General features: G+C 35.1%; 1 protein-coding gene across 1 annotated transcript in view; it reads left to right on the forward strand.

Annotated features, from left to right (window-relative positions):
• The first annotated feature begins 8,045 nt into the window (after window positions 1-8,045).
• LOC122815066 overlaps window positions 8,046-26,056 on the forward strand; it is a 210,166-nt gene continuing 192,155 nt past the window's right edge. Inside the window, exons 1-5 of the mRNA XM_044087310.1 lie at window positions 8,046-8,235; window positions 8,572-9,068; window positions 9,181-9,678; window positions 23,544-23,738; window positions 24,832-25,035. Of these exons, the coding sequence (XP_043943245.1) occupies window positions 8,046-8,235; window positions 8,572-9,068; window positions 9,181-9,678; window positions 23,544-23,738; window positions 24,832-25,035 (1,584 nt within the window). The remainder of the gene's footprint in view (window positions 8,236-8,571; window positions 9,069-9,180; window positions 9,679-23,543; window positions 23,739-24,831; window positions 25,036-26,056) is intronic.

Genomic DNA, 26,056 nt, shown 5'->3' on the forward strand with positions numbered 1-26,056 from the left:
AGGGCTTACAGATAAGACATGCAAGTATCATACTGCAACTGGACAGGTGAAATTCTTGGTTACAGTCCTGCAGGGCTCTGCCTTAGGTCTGCACTTGTTTAGGTTGTATCTGTCAGATCTATCTTTTTCATCTGAGGTGTTCTATAGTCTGTATGCAGATTTATTTATTTATTTATCTATTGACATTTGTTAATCAGGTTACTCCAGCTGACCCAGGGGCCTGTTTTCAGTGGATACCTGTGGTGAAAAGCTCCAGAAATAATACAAGTAAATTATGATATTTACAAAATATTAAAGTAGGGTCACAGAAACATAGTACAAGTCAAAAATTTGTAAACAGCAGTACAATGCATAGGTAAAATAACAGGTAAGTAGAATTTCCAAAATGAGAAAACACCAGTATATAGCATAGGTCAAATAACAATTAAAAGGTTTAGAGAATATTACACTAAGGAGTACAGTATGAATGCAGTTTAACAATTAAAAGGTTTAGAGAATATTACACTAAGTACAGTATGAATACAATTTAATAATTGAAAGGTTTAGAGAATATTACACTAAGAAATACAGTATGAATACAGTTTAACAATTAAAAGGTTCAGAGGATATTACACTAAGGAGTACATTATGAATACAGTTTAACAATTAAAAGGTTTAGAGAATATTACACTAAGGAGTACAGTATTAATACAGTTTAACAATTAAAAGGTTTAGAGAATATTACACTAAGGAGTACAGTATTAATACAGTTTAACAATTAAATGGTTTAGAGAATATTACACTAAGGAGTACAGTATGAATACAGTTTAACAATTAAAAGGTTTAGAGAATAGTACACTAAGAAGTACAGTATGAATACAGTTTAACAATTAAAAGGTTTAGAGAATATTACACTAAGAAGTACAGTATGAATACAGTTTAACAATTAAAAGGTTCAGAGGATATTACACTAAGGAGTACATTATGAATACAGTTTAACAATTAAAAGGTTTAGAGAATATTACACTAAGGAGTACAGTATTAATACAGTTTAACAATTAAAAGGTTTAGAGAATATTACACTAAGGAGTATAGTATGAACACAGTTTAACAATTAAAAGGTTTAGAGAACATTAAACTAAGGCATACAGTATGAATGCAGTTTAACAATTAAAAGGCTTAGAGTATTACACTGAGTACAGTATGAATACAGTTTATTAAAAGTTTAGAGAATATTACACTAAGGAGTACAGTATGAAAACATTTTAACAATTAAAATGTTTAGAGAATATTACTCTAAGGAATACAGTATGAATAGAGTTTAACAATTAAAAGGTTTAGAGAATATTACACTAAGGAGTACAGTATGAATGCAGTTTAACAATTAAAAGGTTTACAGAATATTACACTAAGGCATACAGTATGAATACAGTTTAACAATTAAAAGGTTTAGAGAATATTACACTAAGGCATACAGTATGAATACAGTTTAACAATTAAAAGGTTTAGAGAATATTACACTAAGGAGTACAGTATGAATGCAGTTTAACAATTAAAAGGTTTAGAGAATATTACACTAAGGAGTACAGTATGAATGCAGTTTAACAATTAAAAGGTATACAGAATATTACACTAAGGAGTACAGTATGAATACAGTTTAACAATTAAAAGGTTTAGAGAATATTACACTAAGAAGTACAGTATGAATACAGTTTAACAATTAAAAGGTTTAGAGAATATTACACTAAGAAGTACAGTATGAATACAGTTTAACAATTAAAAGGTTCAGAGGATATTACACTAAGGAGTACATTATGAATACAGTTTAACAATTAAAAGGTTTAGAGAATATTACACTAAGGAGTACAGTATTAATACAGTTTAACAATTAAAAGGTTTAGAGAATATTACACTAAGGAGTATAGTATGAACACAGTTTAACAATTAAAAGGTTTAGAGAACATTAAACTAAGGCATACAGTATGAATGCAGTTTAACAATTAAAAGGCTTAGAGTATTACACTGAGTACAGTATGAATACAGTTTAATATTTAAAAAGTTTAGAAAATATTACACTAAGGAGTACAGTAAGAATACATTTTAACAATTAAAATGTTTAGAGAACATTACACTAAGGTATACAGTATGAATACAGTTTAACAATTAAAAGGTTTAGAGAATATTACACTAAGGAGTACAGTATGAATGCAGTTTAACAATTAAAAGGTTTACAGAATATTACACTAAGGCATACAGTATGAATACAGTTTAACAATTAAAAGGTTTAGAGAATATTACACTAAGGCATACAGTATGAATACAGTTTAACAATTAAAAGGTTTAGAGAATATTACACTAAGGAGTACAGTATGAATGCAGTTTAACAATTAAAAGGTTTAGAGAATATTACACTAAGGAGTACAGTATGAATGCAGTTTAACAATTAAAAGGTATACAGAATATTACACTAAGGAGTACAGTATGAATACAGTTTAACAATTAAAAGGTTTAGAGAATATTACACTAAGGAGTACAGTATGAATACAGTTTAACAATTCAAAGGTTTAGAGAATATTACACTAAGGAGTATAGTATGAATACAGTTTAACAATTAAAAGGTTTAGAGAACATTACACTAAGGCATACAGTATGAATGCAGTTTAACAATTAAAAGGTTTAGAGTATTACACTGAGTACAGTATGAATACAGTTTAATATTTAAAAAGTTTAGAAAATATTACACTAAGGAGTACAGTTTGCTAGGAGTACAGTATGAATACAGTTTGCTAGGAGTACAGTATGAATACAGTTTGCTAGGCATACAGTATGAATACAGTTTGTACAGCAAGTAGAAGGAGGACAAAGAGTTGATACGGAAAAGCAGACAAGATGAGAAGGGAGGAGACTAGTTCAAGTGGGGATAGACAAGGGCATGACCTGAAAATGGGTAAAGTGATTACATTGGTTGCAGATAGGGCATGACTGCAAAAGAACTCAATTAAATTGACCATTTGGGCACAAATAAATACATCAAAAACTAAGCATGAGATTTGGGAGACATTGATAGAAAGGTGAATATTTAATACAGTATACAGTGATTGAAACTGTAGGCTTATTTAAGGAGCTGAGTATATGGGTAGATCCAGTTTTTCAAATCATATTAACCAATTGGATAATGGTAGTTACAAATCTACAGACTGCATAAGTCTAGGAAATCATAAATGATAAAATCATTGTTTGTTAACAACATTAGACCCAAAGCTGAGTATGAAATAACAATATGGAAACCCTATACAAAAATAAATTGGAAATAGTACAGTGGAAATATACCAAGGGCATCAATGGATGTGAACATTTAAGTTTTATGAAAGACTAATATATCTGAGCTTGTACCATGTCTCATATTGATATCTAAGAGGATACCTTTTCCAGGTATGAAAGGTATTTAGAAACAACTACCTCTGAGAATGTTTGGGGTTGTCAAAAAGTCTTAGAGAATCATCAACCTATGTAGAAGATTATATAGGAATGAAAAGTATGCAGACTTGTTCACTGACAAAGTAGCTGATGCATGGAATAGACTACCAAATTACATTAAAGCAAGCACTACTTTAGTTATTTTAAGAACAGCCTAGACACGTATCATGGGAATAACTGATTTGGTAGATTGGCAGGCTGAAATATTTGTATGTATGTATGTATGTATGTATGTATGTATAAAAACACATTGTTCCTGATGTTGACAGCATCAGACAGTGACATACAATACATTAAAAAGGAATCCCAACTTCCTTTTCCAGAGTACTACCCATCAACCTACCATATATTCAGCTCAAGTTTGTCTCAATAGTGATAGTGTTATGGAAAGGGCTTATTAAAGGTAAGTTTGTAAATTAGGGTTAGGGTCAGGGTCAAGATTAGGGTTATGGTTAGCATTCATTAGTAGGCTGGGCAGGGTGGCGTCACACACATCCACACACACACACACACACACACACACACACACACACACACACACACACACACACACACACACACACACACACACACACCAAATATGTCCACTTACTTAACCTTTACCCTAAACCTAAAGCACTCACACTTGCATGCAAACACACACACATGCCACACGCATACACACACACACACACACACACACACACACACACACACACACACACACACACACACACACACACACACACACACAAACTTGCAAATAGATTCCCAGCCCCACCACTTGCTTTTGTTAACTGACTGGAAGTCACCCAAAACAGTGTTTGTACAAATGATCTTCACTCAAAATTTACAGCAGTTTACTTTTGATGCACAAATGTGTGTAGACCAAGTGAACTGCAGTCGTATTTGATTATATCATGTGTAGAGAGAGAGAGAGAGAGAGCTACACATGCGTATATGTATCTTTTTTGTATTTTTAACTGTTTCACTAATACTCACACAAGTAATATTCACACATAGTGCACTTTAACTTTACTAGTTTAGCATCTTGTCTCCTCTCTTCTGTTTCCTCCTTCCCCCTTTCTTCTGTTCCTCCCCAAGTGTATACAGTAGCATTCTAAGATGTCCTGCCACTCTTTTTTACCTTTTCTTTTCCCTCACCCTCATTTTTGCCATGTTTCTCCATCTCCTTGTCAGATTGACAAAGCCTCTGTATAATTCATGTTCTACCATTTCTTGCACTCTCTTCTAAGTTATTTTCACAATCTTTTCTTGTGCTGACATAGTTCTTTGTATCTTTAGCACTTTCTTTCCATTTTACCTTTGCTCCTAATATCTCTACAAATGCAAACTTCCCGTGTGTCTTCCTCTCATTTATTTATAGCTGTCTTGCCATATCATTATTGATTTACTACAAATGCAAACTTCCAGTGTGTCTTCCTCTCATTTATTTATAGCTGTCTTGCCATATCATTATTGATTTACTACAAATGCAAACTTCCAGTGTGTCTTCCTCTCATTTATTTATAGCTGTCTTGCCATATCATTATTGATTTACTACAAATGCAAACTTCCAGTGTGTCTTCCTCTCATTTATTTATAGCTGTCTTGCCATATCATTATTGATTTACTACAAATGCAAACTTCCAGTGTGTCTTCCTCTCATTTATTTATAGCTGTCTTGCCATATCATTATTGATTTACTACATATCTGTTTTGTAGGGTGCACACTGCTGCTACACTTCCTGTAGACCTTTAAACACAGTTTTCTTTTCATTACCTATTTTAACAAAATCCTCCACCCTCTCCCACATTCCATAATTCATCCCTTATCTTCCACTTTCTTTTTCCGTATGTTCTTCTCCATCCCTCCTTCTGCCACTGTGGCTTGCTGCCTCCCTGTTCCCATGTTATGTTCCTCAGGACCTCCAGTACCTATGCATTTCTGTATATATACATTCTCTCTCTCCATCTTCTCTCTCTCCTTTTTTTTCCTCCTCTTATTTGATAGGTTAGTGCACAGGTGGGAAAGTATGGGAGACTCCAGTCACCTCATTCTTTTCACCCATTCTGATGTTTTTCCTTTAAGCTGTATCTGCCCCTGTCTTCCTCGCTTTAACCAGTCCTCTGTCTCCTGTTACATCTCCTGCATTTCCTTCTTCTGTGGGTCAGTTGCTAGATTTCTCAGTATGTGAAACATATCCATCAGTACCATCATTGTACCATGTTTATTCTATCTACTTCATTTTGTCCTTTGTGTCTTTTTTATGTTATTCCCTTTCCTTACTGTAGATCTCCATAAGGTTTTATCTACTGTGTTTCCAACATATATGTGCCAATACTTTGCATATTCCACTTCAAGTTGTTTCCTCTGTTTCTTCTTTCCATGTCAATGGTGTACTAAACTTGTTTTCTTTCTCCTGCATTTCAGCCCTGAGACTTGATTGAAGACATCAAACACTGGCTGGCATACAATCATCTGCACATATCAGAAATTTGGATTTTACCTCCTGTCTTTCTTCCAGGTCTGTCATTGCCTTCCTTGCTTTTAACACAAACCTTTCTACAACAACAGTAAATAGTCCCAGCAATAATGGATATCCCTGTCATACGCCTCTGTACTTCAACTGTTCCTGTGTCTTTGATATTTACCAGTATCTTATTTGTGTTTGTGTATATTGTGCTGACCCATCTGATAAATCTAACTTTAACCATCTCCTTTCAAGTACCTCCACAACAATTTCAAAGTTCAAAGAAGACATCCCCCCTTTCTTTTCATCTTCACACATGAATTCTGTGAAAGTTCACCAGTTGTTTCCACTGTCCTTTTCATTACAAACCCATTCTGTACCTCTTGTATTACTTCTGGTAATGTCTTATCTAACCTCTGTGTGAGGACTTAGCCACATTCTTTATGATTACGAGTAAACTAGGCCTATCATTTTCTACTTCTAGTGTATCTCCTCTCTTCTTTGTTATGATTGTTAGCCTTGCCCTTCTGATCATTATAGTTTTCTGGGGGATCCTAACTGGTCCCCCTGATTTTTTTTCATGCATACTGAGTATTATTTTTTTCTTTCTCTTCCTCTGTACTCTTGGAGTTTGTGCTCTTCCATGGGTCACTTATTTTGAATTTCTCTTTCTTCTCCTCCCACTGTGATTTATTTACTGTAAAACTTCATGAAATCCTCACTCACCTTTTTGACTTCAAACTCTATCTCTTCTGTGCTACTCTTTATCCCATTTGATATTCTGTTTTCTTCTTGGATTGTAATTCCTTGCAAGTTATTTTCCCAGTGATTCAATGCTACAAACTAGTGGTTTCTCCAATACTGTTCTGTATCCATGTCCATTGTGATTTTCCCTTTAATTCTACTCTTATCTCCTCATCCCTTACCTTATTACTACTTTTACCTTCTTACTCCAACCAGCCTTTCCTTTGTATTTCTGCTAGGTGCTGTTCGGCTTTGTCTACTTCCTTGTTTATTTTCCTCCTTCTCCAGCCATCTGCTGTCATTATTCATCCCACTTGTCATTTTTGCTCCATCCCACCAAAGTTCCTTTATCTCTTGTCTGTTTTAGTCATTTTCCTTTATTATTATTCAAATTACTTTCCATAATTCTTTCCTGTGTTGTTGCTTACACTGACAATTTTACCATCTCTACCCATTGGTCTCCCATTCTTCCTGACTAATCTACCAGGTATCTCTCCATTTTTCAACCATATCTAACCCCTGTAGTGAGGGTCCTCTCCCAAGGAATAGGCCAAGACTGCTTGCTTGTACCATACTGTTCTTTAAAGCTATGTATGTCCTTCTACCTGTTTTCTATCATTTTTTTCTCAAGTACCATTATCATTTTTGATTTGTTTTGTATTCTTGCTTGGAGAAAAGTCTCTTTTAGTGGGACCATTATTACGCTGAAGTCTCTTTCTATGAGCTCAAGCCCCTCCCATTTCATCTGTTCACACTGTTCAACAAAGTCGTTAAAGAAATTTTCTTCATCATTATTGGGCACAGATATGTTTCTAATTATTCATGTTCTCCTTCCTACTCTTCTTTGCAAAATAAGCCGTTATCCTACCTGACTTCACAACACCCACTCTATTACCACCCGGACCCCCTTCTGTATAAGATTGCCACTTCCCTTTTCTATCTGCTAGTTTTACTGTACCTCTCCCTGTTTGGGTAGTTTTGGATGAGTGTTTTACAGTAAGGGGCTACAGGGCAATATACGAGAGAAAGCAAAGGTGTCCCACTTTGATGCAATTTTAGTAAAAAAACAGTTGTTATTAAAAGAATCTATTTACATTCTAAAATGTGATACTCTATCCCCCAGAGGGTTAATTGAAGAATGTAATTTGATTATTTAATTATGTAATTAAGTGTTAATTGTTTTAGATATTTAAGGCAAGTGTTTTTTTATTGTGTTTTACTCCTTGAAGGCTTTTTGCCGAGATGTCAGAATTTTATTAAATCTATCTTGGTATACTGGCTGGTCGTTTCTATTTTATTCTAGTTTCTATAACTGTTACAATTGTTGTTCACTCATTTACATGGCCAGTGATCCATCCTTTAACTTTTCTCGAGTTTCCCGTGAGGGTCCTCATGGATAACAGTCAACGGTCAATGGACAGTTTCCTGGTAAGTACTATACGATGCAATGGTATCCAGGATAATGATGGTGGACCGAATATCCAGACATTGTGGGACAGATGGGAAGAAGAGAGAAGTAAAAGGTGCAATAATACACTTAATAATGTGGGTTGCAAACTGTCAGCATCTCTTCCAGTGGAAAGTAAGCCCTTATTTGAACAACTTGAGATAAACATTTGGAAAGAGACTACAACATATTTTAACTTGCAAAGCCTACAGAAATATCTTGATTTAGACATTACCCCTAGAGGTTTAAGGATATATAAAGATTCGTCTCTGCCATTTAACTTGGAAAATGAAACTGATGCTTTATTTCACAAGTGGTGGGTAGCAGCTACTCATAAGTGTACTTCGGAATGGCTCAGCATTTTGCTAGAATGAGACAGGGTAAGACAGAAAGAGCTGAAAGAATACATTCGCACCGTGTGTTGTACCCTGTCTTCGGGCTCTTGTTCAGATTTTTTGGACAAATTTTTAGTTGACATTAACAACAGATTGAAAGGTTATGAAATGGAACTGACTGACAGAAAGAAGGGCAAGTTACTTTGTGATTTGCGGGACTTTGAAAATGGGAAAGCTTTTTCAAAAAGAGCCAATTGGAAAAAAAAAAAACATAATCACGTCAAATTTACACAAGCAGGAAGTGATGCACAGTACCATGACTCCTCATTCTTGGCATCCGAAGGGTACTACACTTTTTTTGAAGATGAAAATGGAGAAAACGATGAATATCCCCCACTTCCACCAGCTCAGCAAACTAGACAGTTCAACCAAAGCTTTCAGATTGGCTTCAATAATTATAGAGGAGTAAACAAGGAACAAAACGCCAACATGAGCAGTCAAACATGGTGCAACGAGGAAAGCATCAACCACAATGATATAAATGAGGTAAATGGTAACGATTCCTCTCCTTTTGACTGTAATCATTATGTTGTGAATTTATCTGGACATTCTTTTTCCAGCATTGAATATGCAGTATTGAACCTTGGTTTGAAAATCATACCTACAGTTCTCCCGCATTTATATGAGATGAAATGTGACATTTTTAGACTGAGTAGAAAGTTATATCTGAAATATTTTTTTTAAGAATGTTTCTAATGAACAGACAACAGATGTAATGGAAAATAGTCTTGACACTTCATGTGAAAGTTTTTATTCATGCAATTCAGAAACTGAATGTAATGCTTATATTCACTTTGATACAAGTGATGTGAATTATGAGAGCATGTTCATACCTCCGTTTATGAATGAGCGTGTACTATATTTTTCAGAAATGCTGAATTTTGTTGTTAATAATGAATATCAGGAGTTTGTAAAGAAGAAATATAACATTAACTACAACCTAATCCTGTTAGAATGGAAAGCTTTACAAGCCTTAAGTAAAAGTAGGGATATAATCTTTAAGCCAGCCAACAAAGGGAATAAATTAGTAACCATGTCATACACTCAATATTTAGCAATGTGTGAAGAACATCTTAGTGACAGAGATGTATATGAAAGAGTGGATATTAATGCATATGACACTGCAAGAAAAGAATATGAAGTGTTGCTAAATAAGGGCTTTAGGTTAGGATATTTCACTGATGTAGATGCAAAGAGAAAATTTACTACAGAAGGTTGCAAGATGGCATATTTCTATTGTCTTCCCAAAATACATAAGAATCTCATGTAGCCACCTGATAGACCCATAGTCTCAGGTCGTGATAATTTTTTGAATAAAATTGGTCACTTCCTTCACACTTATTTGTTACTTAAAGTGTGTTCCCTCTCTTCCTATATTTGCGATGTGTTTGATTTTTTACATAAAGTGAGTGATGTTAAATGGAATAACAATATGTTTTGGGTCACCTTAGATGTAAAACGTTTATACACGAGTATTCAACATACTTTTGGAATCGAAGCCCTGAGGTTCTTTTTGGGAACTAGTCCTGCGACTGAATACATTATAGAATTGTTATATTTCTGTTTCACAAACAATTTTTTTAGTTTAATAATGAGTTGTATTATCGAAAAAAGGGCATAGCGATGGAAGCAGCTTTTGCCCCACTTATGCTAATCTCAGTATGGGCTTATTTGAGTTGGAATACTTGTTTAGAGCAGAATTTTATGTCAAGCACGTCATTAGATATTATAAGTTCATAGATGACCTTATTTTAAGAGGGGGGACAAGAAAAAGTGAGTGAATTTGTAGAGGGACTACAAAATAATAGATTTGAATTAAAATTTGATGGCCTGAAGACTGGGACCAGGGTTCTGTTTTTAGATGTTATACTTGACATCTCAGATGGAAAATCTTTAAAAACAACTGTCCATAGAAAATTTGAAGGTGGTATACAATTTCTACATAGACAAAGTTGCCATCCTCCCCATACTCTTCAGGCTATCCCCTTTGGGGAATGTCTGCAGCTATCTAGATTATGTAACAATGATAGAGATTTAAATTATGAGTTGGGTAGAACCCTTGAGATGTTTAAAAATAGGGGCTATAATCATAAAACAATCAGTAAAAGTTGGGAGAGATTTATAGAGAAGGTGAGTGGAAGTAACACTTTTTTATGGGGGAAGGAACACCCAGGAAATAATGAATAGAACAGAAAAAGCTGGAACCATCTATTTTGTTACAACATACAGTTGTTTTAGTTCCAAAGTTGTGAATCAGGTAAAACATTTTTGGAAATATTTTACTTCATCTCAAGGTGTGTTGAAGTGGTTAAATGAGAAGATTTTTGTTTCATAGAGAAAAGGAAAAAAATATACAAATCTTTTTAGTAAGGGGTAGGTTTAGCACCCACCTTTAAATATACTATATACTCTAACTACACATGGAACATTTGCTTGTGGTAGGAGTAAAGCTTGTAAATTTGTGGTTAATGATTTCTTTGAAAATCAATAATATTTTCTTTAAAGTGTGTGATCATTTTAATTGCAACACAGAGGGTATTGTATATGCTCTGAGATGCCCCTGTGACAAATTTTATATTGAGGAAACCAAGAGACTTTTTAAAATTAGGCTATTGGAACATGTAAGAGATATTCTAAATAAAAAAGAAGAAAGTTCAATAGCTACACAGTTTAATTTGGTTCATTAGGGGGACAGTAAGGGGTTACAGGGCATTATACTGGAGGAAGTAAAGGTGTCCCAGTTTGACGCAATTTTAGTAAAAAAACAGTTGTTATTACAGGAATCTATTTACGTTCTAAAATTTGATACTCTATCCCCAGAGGGTTAAATGAAGAATGTAATTGGAGGTTGCTTATTTAATTATGTAATTAAGTGTTCATTGTTTTAGATATTTAAGGCAAGTGTTTTGTAATATGTTTTACTCCTTGACGACTTTTTGCCGAGATGTCAGAGTTTTATTTAATCTATCTTGGTATACTGGCTGGTCGTTTCTATTTTATTCTAGTTTCTATAGTTGTTGCAATTATTGGATGAGTGTTTTTCCTTCCTTTCTTCTTTACATTTAGATTCCTGCAATTATGCATTGTCTCCTTCTCGTCTTTTCAGTCTGGCATGTACCCTTCTTCTTTATATTGGGTCTGATACTCGTCTTGTGATCCATGTGGCTAGTTTCAGCTGCTTCTCTGTTCTCTTCTTGATGTTTCCTTCTTTTCTCCTGCATCTTCTGACTGTCTACCTACTCCTCTGTCTCTATTCTGAGCCAAAAATCTTGTTCTGAGGCATTCGCTAATGCTCATATCCCTACCGCATTATCCATGTAATATTTTTCTCTCTTCAGACAGCAGTTATATGCTTTATACCTCAGCCATGCCCCCATACTCCTTGGTCCATCCTTTCTCATCTGCCTGTAAGTCTTGTCTCTTCTCCAGTTGTTTGTTTGTTTGCCTCATACCTTCATGCTCCTTTTCTCTTCTTTCTAACACGCCCTTAATCTATCCCTACTGTAGCCCACAGCAGTCGAACACAAAGGCGATGGTTACACTGCATCTCAGTTTCCTGTCTTCGTCCAACCTCCATTGTTTCTTATTTCTTACTTCCCCACACGTATTAGTGTCTTTATTTCCTTTTATATATTCCTCTTCCTTCTTGCTAGATTTCTGCTGCGAAAGTTGACACACTCTGGCTAGGCTTATAAATGCCCTCAGGCAGATAGTCTAGTACCTACCTACCGATGAACCTTCCACTCCTTACATTCATTTACTACCTCACTGTTTGTTGCCTCTCTCAATCCTGGGATTCTTCCTTACCTCTTTTCATTTTATTAAATATTACTACAAACCTCATATTTCTCACCCTCCTCACATCATTCATTCTTCCAGTCACCACTCTATATTTTGTCTAGTAACAGTCTCTCACTGTGTGTGCTGTAGCATTCACTTTTTATCTCTTTATTAATGTGTTGAAATTTATTACAAGCTTAGTTTATATATGGAAAGATTCTCACTTTGTTGGATGTGCTTGCCCGGTGCAAGTGGCACTCTCTCCTTACTTTCTTATTTCAGCTGCCTTTGTTTGTTAATTAATGTTGATGTTAGTGTGTTTTGATTGTTTATCAGATTCCATTCTATCAGCTTACACTGTTCGCTCCTTCTCTTCACTTACTTACTGCCTCTTCATTTCTCTGTGATCTAGATATGTTACCTTCCCCTGCTGCTCCACAGTTGATCTATCTTTATAATCTATTCCCTGGTCCAACTATTCACATCTGAATCATCCTGAGATCTCCAACTGGGTGGCTCCCCATCTACATAATGTGCCACTTCTACCCCCTGTACTTTTGTTTCTGTCTTTGCCATCCTGTTTCAGTCTTCTGTACTGTTTCTACTGATAGGAGTTTTGCATTTCCTATGTCTTCTATTCTGGATTTTGGTTCTCTGCATTACAATTCTCTTTCAGGATTGCTTTTCCTTTGCTTGCTCTTCCTAGGGCGCCCTTCCTCTCATTCTCTGGGGTAGTCAGGTCGACTTCTCTCAGCTTTTTCCCACTGCCATGCTTGCTCCTGTACTATCTCTACATCTGCTCCAGTTTGTCTGCTGGTAAGCTGATTTCCTATTCCAGTTTCCAGTGGAAAATTCAAACGTGTTGTTTTTCTCCTTTTATTTGTCTCCTGCTGTGCATTACCTCTCCAATGAATCCGATTTATTTCAGTTCTACTTCAGAATGCCTCTCCAGCTCACTGTGAACATCTTGTGATAGCTGATTCATGGCATTACTCACGTACATTTTAGTCCATTTATTTTCTGTACCAAGGCTTTTCACTACTTAATTAATTGATCAGAGAAGTCCTCCACTATTTTGATATACATGCCACAATGTGGGATTACTTGTAGTGCTTGTGCTTGTTGCACAGTCTCCTTGTTCATTTTATATTCATGTGCACAGGCTAGTACATGCAATGCTGACCACTCTTTCTCTGCATTTCTTCTCCATACCCTGAATATCTCCTCAGTTATTGCTTCTGACATATTTTGTAGCAGTAACCTGTCTTTCAGGAGGTCTAGTATGAAAATTTCTAAGTCTGTATCCATTATTATTTCCTGGATATCTGTGATTCTGATGTTTTTCTTCTTGGCTTTTTCTCTAGATCATCCAGTTTTTCATTTATCCATTTATTGCAAACAGAAATCCTTTTGTTGTAATCCCATATCTCATTTAATTCTGCCATCTTCTTTTGCTGCCATCCTGTTTTTCACCCTTTTAACATCCTCTGTGACTGTCATCTGCCTACCAAAGAAAATACACAGTTGTTCCTCTCTTGGTGCAGTTTTAAACACTGCTGGCTGGTCCATCTTCTGTTGGTATTCACCCACTATGCTTTACTTCTTCCAGATTTCCCTCTACAGACCTTTCTTTTTTACCTTGAACCAGAAGTCATCATGTTCAAGGCTTGCTACCTCCTCTTTCTCTCTTTCTCTCTCTGCCTCTCTCTCTCTCTCCTTGTATATCAATATTTACATCTAGATCAAGAGCTAGATCTAGGTATATATGATTTGGTACTTTTCAGTGAAATGATCAAATGATGACATTTGCTTGGTCAACAGATGGCTGACAGGTGTGCGAGAGTGACAGTCCATGGGTAGGGGAATATGCCCTTTTCCTGTGGATTGTGCAATGTAGAAGTTAGTATTTAAAATTAGCAGGGGTGATAGCGGTGCAGCCCCTCCCCCATATAGAGAGTGCAGGTGGCTTGCTCCTCTGCAAAACACTTGCTTTTTATTTTAGATGCTCTGAGGTTAATCCTTTCAGCATGTACAGTAGCCTGTTGACATTTTGTTCGTCAGTATTACGGACATTCGATTCAAAGTATGCCATCCATATATTTATATATAATGATTTATGTATATATATATATATATATATATATATATATATATATATATATATATATGTATATATTATGTAGAGAGAGAAAGTGCCCTGCACTTAGGACAGAGTGCAAATTTAACAGTTAGCACAGAAGACTAAAGCTGTTAGCTCTTGATGCATTGCTTCCTGTGGCAAGGACACAGGGTTGGATTGATGAACCTTCATTTGTTTACTTTAAGCAAGTCACTCAATGAGACACATTGATCCATGGTTGCGAATAAAAAGGGCAATTCTGTCCAGTGGGGCTATCTGGTCAACAAACATATAAATTAAATATATAACAAATATTTAAATTAATATATATATATATATATATATATATATATACACACACACACACACACACACACACACACACACACACACACACACACACACACACACACACACACACACACACACACACATATACAGGTTTACTATCATATAGTCGACACTCAAAAGATAGACCGACCTTCAATGTCGACTTAAAATGTAAACGCAGAAAGTCGAGAAGAGAAGGTCAGAATGTCACAAACACACTTCTTGTTGTGAATTTCACCTTTCTCAACATTGTGGTGTGCAGTCTGACACTGCACACCACATGACATGATGATTTTGCAGGGGGTCAAGCCCCCTGCACCTCTCCATGGGGGACTGTGCCACCCACACCCCATGCACATTATATATTCCAATTTTGAGATTGCACTACAGTGGGGAAAGGGTAAATTTCCCAATCCCCACTGTACCGCGATCTCTAGTTACAAGATCGACTGCATCTGTGCAAATGCACTGTGCATTTGCTGAACTGGGACTCGCACAATTGAAGGTTCGGCAACACAGGAGAGCCAATCGTAATTCGACATCCTGTAGTCACCAAACCTTCCCTTGAAATTTTAAATGTAAACCTACACACACACACACATATATATATATATATATATATATATATATATATATATATATATATGTGTGTGTATATATATATATATATATATATGTGTGTGTGTGTGTGTGTGTGTGTGTGTGTGTGTGTGTGTGTATATATATATATATATATATATATATATATATATATATATGTATGTATATATATATATATATATATATGTATATATATATATATATATATATATATATATATATATATATAAATATATATATATATATATATATATATAAATATATATATGTATCTGTCTGTCTGTCTCTGTCTCTCTCTCACAGACTAACGCACACCCCTATGGCCCATATAGAGTGTTCAGTACACTGACTGTATGTCTTTGGAAAGTGGGAGGAAACTGGAGCACCTGGAGGAAATCTATAAATCTACATATAGTCTGAATCTCGGCTAGGGTGCCTTCTGTGCCAAGTTTGCATGCCCTACATGTGTTTGTGTCAGTTTCCTCCAGGCGCTCTAGTGTACTGAACACTCTAAATTGGCCAAAAGTGTGAGCTACTTATACTTGGCCAGAAAATAATGAAGCAAAGCCAAAGTAAATATTGCATTAATATAGTGAAGTAATTTATAAACAGGGTAAGTTCACTGTTTAAAACATCTTGCACTTGGACCCTAGTACCTGTGTTCTGGTTGAAAAATACTACAATAAGGAAATTGATACACTTTATTTTGCTACAATACTGTTTATAAAAGAAAGCCACCACACCATTCACAAAAGAAAAGCATTTTAACACCTAAAAATAAATTAAAGTATATCCTAGAAGAAATATAGACTTGTCTGAAGGTTTTTCCTTCTCTTTATGTACATATTATCCTCTTTTTTCTTTTCTTTTTTTGTGAGCAATCTGCAGTCTTGAAAAAATGTTCCTTGTTGTTTTGCTGAAAGACTGACATTATAAATTAATGGCCTAGAAGCTTTCCTTTTCTTGGAAGGCACTGATGGCTATACCATTGATGAAGCATAGTTTAAAGCTACGAAATGCATATAATAAATTTCATGTTACACTTCCTTTTGATAGATTTGGCAGGACAGGCGAGTATCTCTCAATCTTTGTAAAACGATGCCTAAAAGTGAGAAGCCAAAAAAAATATTTCAAGACTAGAAACTGTATAAACAATAACTGATATCAATGGCACTGTACATAGTATTATAGGAGTCCAGCACACCTTCTGTGATCGACGCTGAGTATGAGGACTTGGGGACTAAACACCAACATGCAAAATTTAGTGAACATCCAGTCTTTAGGAGTGATTTTAATCACCTGGACATTGACTGGGTAAACTAATCAGCATCAAATAATGGATATTAATTAACTAAATGCATGTATCAGAACAGTTTGGAACAAGCAGTGTAAAATCTGCTATTATGTTAGAGACAGTGCTGAAAGACCTATGAGCCTAATACTCCTCTGTCATGGCTTTATCGTGTGCAATTAACACAAATCATAATATTGTTATATTTTTTTCTAAAGTGTAAATTCACACCCAGTCATAAATTAATCTTACTTCTTTGAGTTTAGCAATAAAAACTAGGATGTGGTAAATGAAAGGATTCATCCAGTGGTTTTCATGGTATTACTAATATGTTCATTTTTGACCACATACTGGTGACACAGCTATACAGGTAAAGTCAGAAAAAAAAGTTGTTGGAAATCACAAAATTAATAATGATATGCAGTAGAAAAAGGAGATGCTAATTAGCTTTCAAAAGTATCCTAGTCATAAAAACAAGTGTAGACTGAATAAAGTATAGATCTGTTTTTATTTTTTTTCAAATGGTACAGGCAACCCATAAGTGAAATGGAAAATCTGTGTACGTCATCTGCTGTCCATAATCAGTGATGTGATCATCCAGCCACAGGGCACAATAAATGTGATTGTGGGAAAATTTGTGTAGATTAAAAAAAAATCTCAGGGTGCTATACAGATAACAGGATGAGGAATCACTTCTATAACTATGTAACTGCTGTCGCAAGTGAAATTAAAAAAAATTCAAATGGGACCCAGCAGTGTACCTGGTGTTTTCTTACAAAGAACCAAGGAAATTTTGATTAAGTCCTGTCAGTTATGTTAATCAAATTGCTACCATGTATGCATATATCTGACCTACAATGACAAAGCTGTAATAGCACTAGCTGATAAAAGGGAGGAAACATCAGACCCAAACAACTGCAAACCCACCAGTCTGACCAACATTCCATGTAAAATCATGGAGAAAGTCAAAATGATCTTACCCAGAATGCCACAGGGGACCATCCTATGTTGGTTATAGAAATGCATGGGCTTGTTAAGGGGAGACCTTCCATATGAAACATGTGACATTTTTTGAAGAGGCTCCAGCTTCTTATTTTAACCTTGCTAATTTTTCTAACACTATTCGATATAGCAGAATAATTGACAAATGAAAAGTATTAAGTATCAATCAGTATGTATAGAAATGGGTAAAACACTGGTTGAAGTGCACTGTCACACTTTCCTTAGCAAATGTAAATAACTAACCCTTAGTATTGGGAGTAATCTTCTTACCATATACCATATCAAATTTTAAAGTGCTTGAGGCAAATAGTGTGCTATTTCCAAAATAAATTTCATGCATAAGCACCAGCCATTGAAAATTTTCTTGAAACTGAAAATGCCTGACATGACATCTTGAAAGAGTGTACCCACAATCCCTCACTACCTAAAGTAGTATATAAGCTACAAGCTTTCCATGTGAGATGCAACAATAAGGGAGTCTTGTATTTTAAAAATAAAATTTTTAAACTATTTTTCACAGGTGGAACACCCATACTTGAAATGTAGCACATTTGATGCACTATTAGTGAACCCATAATGTAAATAAGTAGTGTTCCTCTAACGACGTATGGTGATTCTTGATTACTCAGAATGCACTGCAAGTATATGTAAATTATTGTCAATACCTAACGACATCATTTGTGGGTGTGGGAAAATTAAAATATCAAAAAATTCAAAATATTTGTTTTAGTTTCAAACCACTTGCGGCTTTAATAACAGGAATAGATCCACAAATAAAATTACCTATAAAAAAAACAGATGTAGAATAAGTGTAACAATGTACTTTAAGCATCAGGATGCAATATGCCAAGATGAGTCGGATTACCACTGGTGTCCCACATGGCTCTGTATTGGGATCACTTCTTTTTGGATTATTCTTGTCATATATAACAATGGAAATGGACTATAGATTTCCAAAATACACTGATGATCGCAAACTGGGTAACATGATTTCTGCAAAAAAAGATGGTTAAGTTCACCAGGAGAGTTTAAAAAATGCATATCTAGTGAGATAGTAAGGATTTTACCTTTAATGTTAGTAAATAGTATAATAGCAAAAATGACAAAAATTATGATTTCAAAAATAAATGAGTCTATAAAAATTGACACAGTCATTAAATATCTTTTGATAATCGTAGATAGTTTAAATTTTAAACATACTCCATTTTTTAGTTAAAGGAAAACAATACCTTTTTATACATGATGGGCATTAAAAATGGGTTAAGTCTAATCTTTTCTTTGTTCTCCACATGTGGAAAAGTTGGCATCTCAACTATGTGGCCTTCTAGGTTTCATAATAGTGGTGCCTGCTCATGTGTGTGTGTGTGTGTGTGGGGGTTATAGGTGGGGAATGCCTTTTATTTGTTTTTCTTTTTGTCATATAAAAGAAATCAATCTTGGATCAATATGCATTTTACAAAGTCAGAAAAAAAATGTCTATACCCCATCTAATTCTGATGTACATGTGTAGTCACTTTACAGAGATCATTGCACTTCTTTATACCAGGCTGATCAGATCCAGTATTGAATGTAATTCTAACTTCAGTTGAAATGACTCCTACTAATCTATAGCCCCCTAACATGCCATCGGAAAGAATTTAAGAAGGTATGATAATTCTTAACTTGAAATATCATACAATTGGAAAATCCAAACTATTCAGAACACCTTAAGAAGCTTTCATTATATTATGTTTCTTAATAGGTTTTTGTCAGAGGTATTTGTCATGACTATAAGCCAATGAAGAAGACTTAATAATAAAAAGATACTGGCATCAAGTGTAATATTGTGCCTGAACTTACTTTTGAAACACTGCAACTGAGAGGCACTGAAAAGAAAACTAGTTTCACATTGTTAACATGCTCAGAACACCATGTAAAGCCATTGGGCCTTATGCTACTAGCATGCAAATATATTTCTATGATCTGTGAGATCCTATTTCAAGTCATATCACTTAAAGAAGCACATTTCTAATATTCTGCATCATTTGGCTTTCAGAAGTCAAGAATGAAAAAATGAAGTTGCAGTATAAAAGCAAAGATTGCATGTGTATAACAACAGTCACACAGCCTTTGTGAAATCAGTTATACCTCTCATTATTATGCTGATTTTATTTATAGGCTTGGGGAGTATGCTACTAAATACTGGATATAAATAAATACTGAAGCTATACCAGTCACATATTCTCAAAGGAGAGTAATAGCATTCTTGGCAGTAAAAATACGTCATGAACTAATGCAAAAGGAAACCTTAAGCACCAATAAGAAGCAGACAGAGCCAAGATAATTGGTAAATAGTGAAAGTTATTAAAATAAAATAAGACTGGATTCATTCACAAGACAAGAATAAAGTTATTAAAAGACAACACTACACATTATTTATAGATGGAGAAATTGGGAATCGTATGGACTTACCAAAGGTAGTTTTGGCTATGGTAAAATGTTAAAAAAAATCTTCAGGAAACTACCTACAGAAAAAAAAAATTAAAAATATATTTTTTGGAGGGGGCAACACTCACACCTCCAAACTCCAGAAAAGTGGCAAAAATGGCAAACTCCCAAATTCCACAACAGTGAAAAAATGTCAAAGTTAGTACAGCTGAACAGCACTCAGACATTTTACTTTCTTCAAAATTAATTGTGTCTTTGACACATTTCCAAGAAATTGTCTCAGTGTCATATGCTGATTTGCTTTCACTAGATGCAAATAAAGCTGGTTGAAGAGAACTCCAAATTGTGTACAATTTATAAAACCATTAAAAACCACAAGTTCCATAGACTTCCACTTGATATTTCATCAGCACTACAAATGGTCCAATGAGCAGTTGATTGAGTAGCTGAAAGCTTCAATCTCATTTTTATTTCATCATCAATCAAGCTGGAAATACTGACACCAGTAGCCACTTTTGATTACATCTGAGGATGAATGTAACAGTAATGCTTGTTACCTGTGCATGCTAGAAAAACAGAAATCCAAATATTTAAATGGCCAAAGTAGAAGCAGCTCATTGGAGCAATTTGACACAGAAGCTCCAATTCTTTGTAATACCAACCTGAACATCCATAATCTGTTAGCCTTCTGCTTACAGAAACAATTTACCCAAAGGGAAGTAACAGAATTAATGAACAAACTGGGTGATAATCGCAGAAATATGATGTCTTCAAGTAATGACATAGCTTTCCCATCACAGAGAGAATATAGATCCCTGTCCATGTCAACATTTTCACTTCTCTCCACCTATAACTTATTTGCAACCTTTTTCCTTTGTAATTCAGTAATATAGCTATAGAACTATAACTTTCTCATGTGTTAATTCAGTGCTTAAAAACTGTAAAAAAATCCCCACCATATTTTCTTATCACTAGGTGTTTCCAGCCCTGTTAAGTAACAAAAAGAAGTTATGTTATGCCTAACTGCAGCAAGAACTTCAATGAGTAGCATCCTAAAGGATTAGGATTTTCTTTAGATTGCACTGTTAGCAGCACACTTTTAACCCCAAAGAAAGTTTGCCTTAAATTGGAGATGGATTTCAAGAAACGTCTTTATGTACTTTTCTAAGGCATTGTATACTATCCAAAATCCAGGCCATACTTGAATTATAATGGTTCATGATAACTGTCCTGCTGAAATTGTGATCAAAGTAAAAAGTGAGCAACATAGTACTCACCAATGTGGAAAAAACATGACTCAGCAAAGAAGTACTAATAGCTAAATCTTGAATAATACAATCAACAATATGACAAACAGATACACATTTTATTCAAGTGAAAACAACAGGAAACCCAAAACATGCAAGCACTCATTTATATACAGAAACTACTGCAACAACGCAATCATGTTTATTTAATTGGCAAAAGGTCACTCGATTTCATAGTCAAGATGTTTGTCTGCATGGTTACCCATTATGAGCTTTTGGAAACCAGATGCAAAATATGAAATTTAAGGTAACAGTCATGATCTACCTCAGTGGTATGCTTCTGCCAGGTGTTAACATCCCTGTTACAGATTATACTAAAATGCTCTCTGATACATGTATGAAAATGAGTCCTGATTTTATAAGTTCATAGGTTCATAGGTAAGTACTAGGCTAGCTGCGCATGCAGTCCATTTTAAACCTAGTCTTGCCAGTTCCCCTTTTTGTGCTTGAAGCAACCTCTCCTATTTGGTTATAGATTGGCCTTACACATCCCCTGGTAAATAATTATGTTTTATCCCTAATGAGAAGGATCATAGTATAGATCATTTGAGGAGACCCATGCATGCGATAATGGATTTATGAGTTGCATATGTCCATTAGTACAGGGGCCAGTCCTGGAGTAAATTTTCTGCTTCCCATACATAGATCTAAGTTGCACTTGAAGATGGTCATGGATGAATGTGGATGAGAATTTTGTTCCACAGCAATGTATCCCCTGCAAAATATGCCTATCCCTCCAAACCATTCTTTTGATGTTGCAGAATAGGCTTAGATTCCTAGACAGAGTATTTCTAATGACATTTGACTTGCTGATGTGTAGTAAATCCATCAGTAATATGTCAGAAGATGCCTTGTATGCCAAACACAGGTCATGTCTTAGCAGTCTATAGGATACTGAGTACAGTGACCAGGCTTTGAGTTGGTCTATGTAGAACATGTTTTAAAGCAGACCATGTATCCTTTTAATAAAGTATCTCTCTAGGTGTAGTAGTTGTTGCATGTATCTGAGCAGATACTTGCCAAGGCCCAATGAGGGCTAAGTAAAGTGGGACAATAACATCCCCAGATTTAGATACAATCCCTTTGTTTATAAGCTGTTCAATACAGAAGGACTTTCTTACAACAAGAGATACACGTGGGTCAAAAGTTAGGTCACTGTCCACATAAGTTCCCTAATGCTGAACTGCTGGGTCAACTCTTAGAGGCCTATTGTTAATTTGGTAGTTCCATGGGGGTAGATGACTTCCCAAGGGTTCAAAAGTGCATTTTTGGCATTTAGTTTCAGAGCATGATTTTGATAGCAGTTATTTATTTGAGACAGTCTTTCAATGACTGTTCCTACCTTGCAGTCATCTGCAAACATGGTCAGCCAGAGCCCTTTGGTATTGGCTTTTACTTCAGAAAACTATATGCCAAACAGGACAAGCACTACTTTACAAGAAGGTATGTAGACAAGTCCTGCGCTTTTTAGTTACCGTATGATTGACTAATATCAACCACATCAGCAGCGTAGTGAGTGTCTCGTTTAAATATGGATTTGGCAATCTAAGGAATTATTTAAATAATGATATACTTTAGCTTAAAAACATCCTGCCTTTTATATTTTGCTGAAATCTGGGTAGTTTCAGCACAGAGGAGTCAGATTTAGAACAATACTCATAATACTGGCTACTGGTCAGGCATTTCATCCTTAAGACTGCCTTGAGTTCTTTAAATCTCTAAACTGGCTGGTTGAAAAGTGAGATCTTCTCCAAGACCTTAGTTTTTTTTTTTTTTTTGACAGAGTGACTGGCAATATCTTCTAAAATGAATTTCCATATTTTTTCTCAACCCTTCCAAAATTGCTATCTACATCTTCTGCATTGTTACCTTAGTGTCTTTTTTTGTTTTTATTTTTTAGTTGAAGAGTTTGCCATTATACACTGATTTTTATTTTATTTTCAGCCATGTTAGACATGTTGAGACCAGCCGATACATTTTAAACTGAGAAAGAATATAGCAAGAGCATTACCCGTGACCTGTGCCTGTTAGGAAATGTAAATATCCAAATGTTTAAATGTTAAAACGAGACGAGGCTAAGTTAATATATTTTAAAGCAATGTGAGATAGTAGGACATAAACTTTATTATGCTAACCAGAACGCCATTAAGCCATTGAGAAAATAATCCTGTTTTTTCCATTTATGTTTACAGAGACAATCAACACAAAGCCAAACATTAGAATCAGTGAACAAACTGGAGGATTCTCAAAGAGATATGATGCCTCCCACTAATGGTACAGGACTGCCATCACAAAATAAGATGGAAAAGAAAGTCAGCAGTGATGTGGTCAGTGAATGTAGTACAGAAGCAGTCAATAAAGAACCAACCACCAATGAGAAGATACTGGTCAGTCATAACACTGTAATTATACAAAGATACTTGGTTTCTTTGTGCATGCTACTGAAAATGTGGTACTACTGGATTCTGCATGTCTGTCTTATGTAGAGTAAGAGATGATAGCTTACAAGGTCATCCTAATCAATCTAATTTGAACACCTTTTCTTCATATCTATCTATCTACCTATCTATCTATCTATCTATCTATCTATCTATCTATATATCTATCTATCTATTTATCTATCTATCGCTGTCTAAACACCTGTGCAAATACCTTTATTCTAAGCCCTTAATAAATTACTCATTCCATCATTTCATTGTTTTGTGTGTCTTCCACACCTGAATTTCACCACTGTTTATATCTATTTTCATCCCATACAATAAAGACTGAAATACAGTGCTCCTTATTTTAAATCTGAGATTTGTAAGGATGAGGCAAGGTGTTACAAAAAAAGTCCAGAAATATGAGAGAATAGCAGATGTCAAACACTGATGTTCTCAAAGCTTCTTGAAGGGAGCAAGATCTCCTGTAATGCATCCCTATGTTGTGGCCAATTCACCCATTACCCATGAACTTACATACACCAGCTACGTGCTTGACACACCTTAGAAAAATGAAAATACTTTGAGAAACAGTGATTTTGAACTTTATGTAAGTATAGTATGTCTGCATTTTTGGTGAGGTAGTCTCTCTATTCTGGGGTTTGCGTCAGTGAGTTTCAGAGTATCAGTCAGTTAATGAAATACAGAAATGCAATTACCCAGATAAACTACTGATTATATAAAGACTTTCCTACATTTGTGCTTTTTTTTTCTTTTATGGAAAAATTGTGATCAATATTTTGTTTATTTAACTATAGTGATTATCTACAAATGTTTACCGTAGCCTGTCTTTTCTAGTGCACTACAAGACTTTCTTTAATTATTTGTATATTTTGTGTTAACCATTTCTTCAAGCAGTTTTCATGTTTTCATGTGATGAGATAGTCAAACTTTATCCCTGCTGAACAATGTTCAGAGTCTGGTCAGCTTATTAGGAGAGCAAAGTTACTGTTTCTGCAGGCGTTTCTTCATTAAATGAATGTTACTTGTATTGTTGCAGAAAACTATAGATGTCTGCCATCTATCCAAAAATTTGGATGCTGGAAGAATCCAGACTGATGATGTCAGTACCTGCGTAACTAATGAAAGCAGTAACAGCAGTAAGTCGCATGTTATGGAAGAAGATGACATACCCGCTTGTATACATAATCTGCAATCTGGAAACAAAGATGATCAGAAGAGGAACATGAACAACACTGATGAAGTAACTCTTATTTTCTACTTTAACTTATTTATTTTATGTGAAATGTTTGAACCAAGTAAACACTTTTTATTTATTTATTATTTATATTTATTTATTGACATTTGTTAACCGGGTTTGCCCAACTGGACTTGTGGCCCATTTTCAGTGGAGACCCAAGGAAAAAAGCTCCAGTAATACATTTTAAAACAAGTACAATTTTAAACAATATTGATATAATAGCAGTTATAGCAAAACAATTCACATATGTTGGGTTACATACATAAAGTTAAAGTTGCATTAAAAAGAAGCTAAGTAACAATTTTACACTGATATAGTTCAATAGGTCAACAATAAACATTTTTTGTTTGTATAATATTGTGCAAATGCACAGTAGACACATTGGAGATAGAGGTGTAATGAGGTACTAAGTATGGTCCTTTTGAGGGTACATAAAGGGAAGGAAGACTAGGTAGGGTCATGGCAAGGGCAGGTTCTGGAATTGAGAAAATAAGCTTTTAGTTCATTTTTAAAGTGTGAGGTGTGAGAGATTGAACATAAGTCAAGGGGAAGTTTGTTCCAAGCATGGGCAAGGGAGTGTTTGTAGAGTAGTTTGCCTACTGACCTTTTGGGTGGTAGATATCAAGTAATTGTTGGTTAGAAATACAGAGGGTCTGGGATGGGATGTAGATGGAGACTAAGGAAGATAGAGATGGACAGAAGGAGGGTTTATAAAGAATAGAGTGTAGCATATGAAATTGATAAGATAGCAGAAACTGGGGAAGTTCAAGCCATTGAAGAGAGTTTAAAGAAATGCAGTGGTGTGAGTTGTATGGGGAGTTAGTAATGAATCTGGCTATTTTATGGTAAGTCTGTTGCAGTTTGTTTAGAGTGGAGGCCTGGATATTGGTAAGAACTGGGGCGGTATATAAGAGGGAGGGGAGGAGGAGTGCCTGGCCCAGAGTAAGTCTAGATTCAGGGGTTAGGAATTTTTTGTTCTGATATAGCAGACCTAGTTTCTGGTTTGTTTTTTTATACATTGGAG

This window comes from Protopterus annectens, chromosome 11.part0, assembly GCF_019279795.1.
Source record: "Protopterus annectens isolate FY-2018-M chromosome 11.part0, PAN1.0, whole genome shotgun sequence".
Classification (NCBI taxonomy): domain Eukaryota; kingdom Metazoa; phylum Chordata; order Ceratodontiformes; family Protopteridae; genus Protopterus; species Protopterus annectens.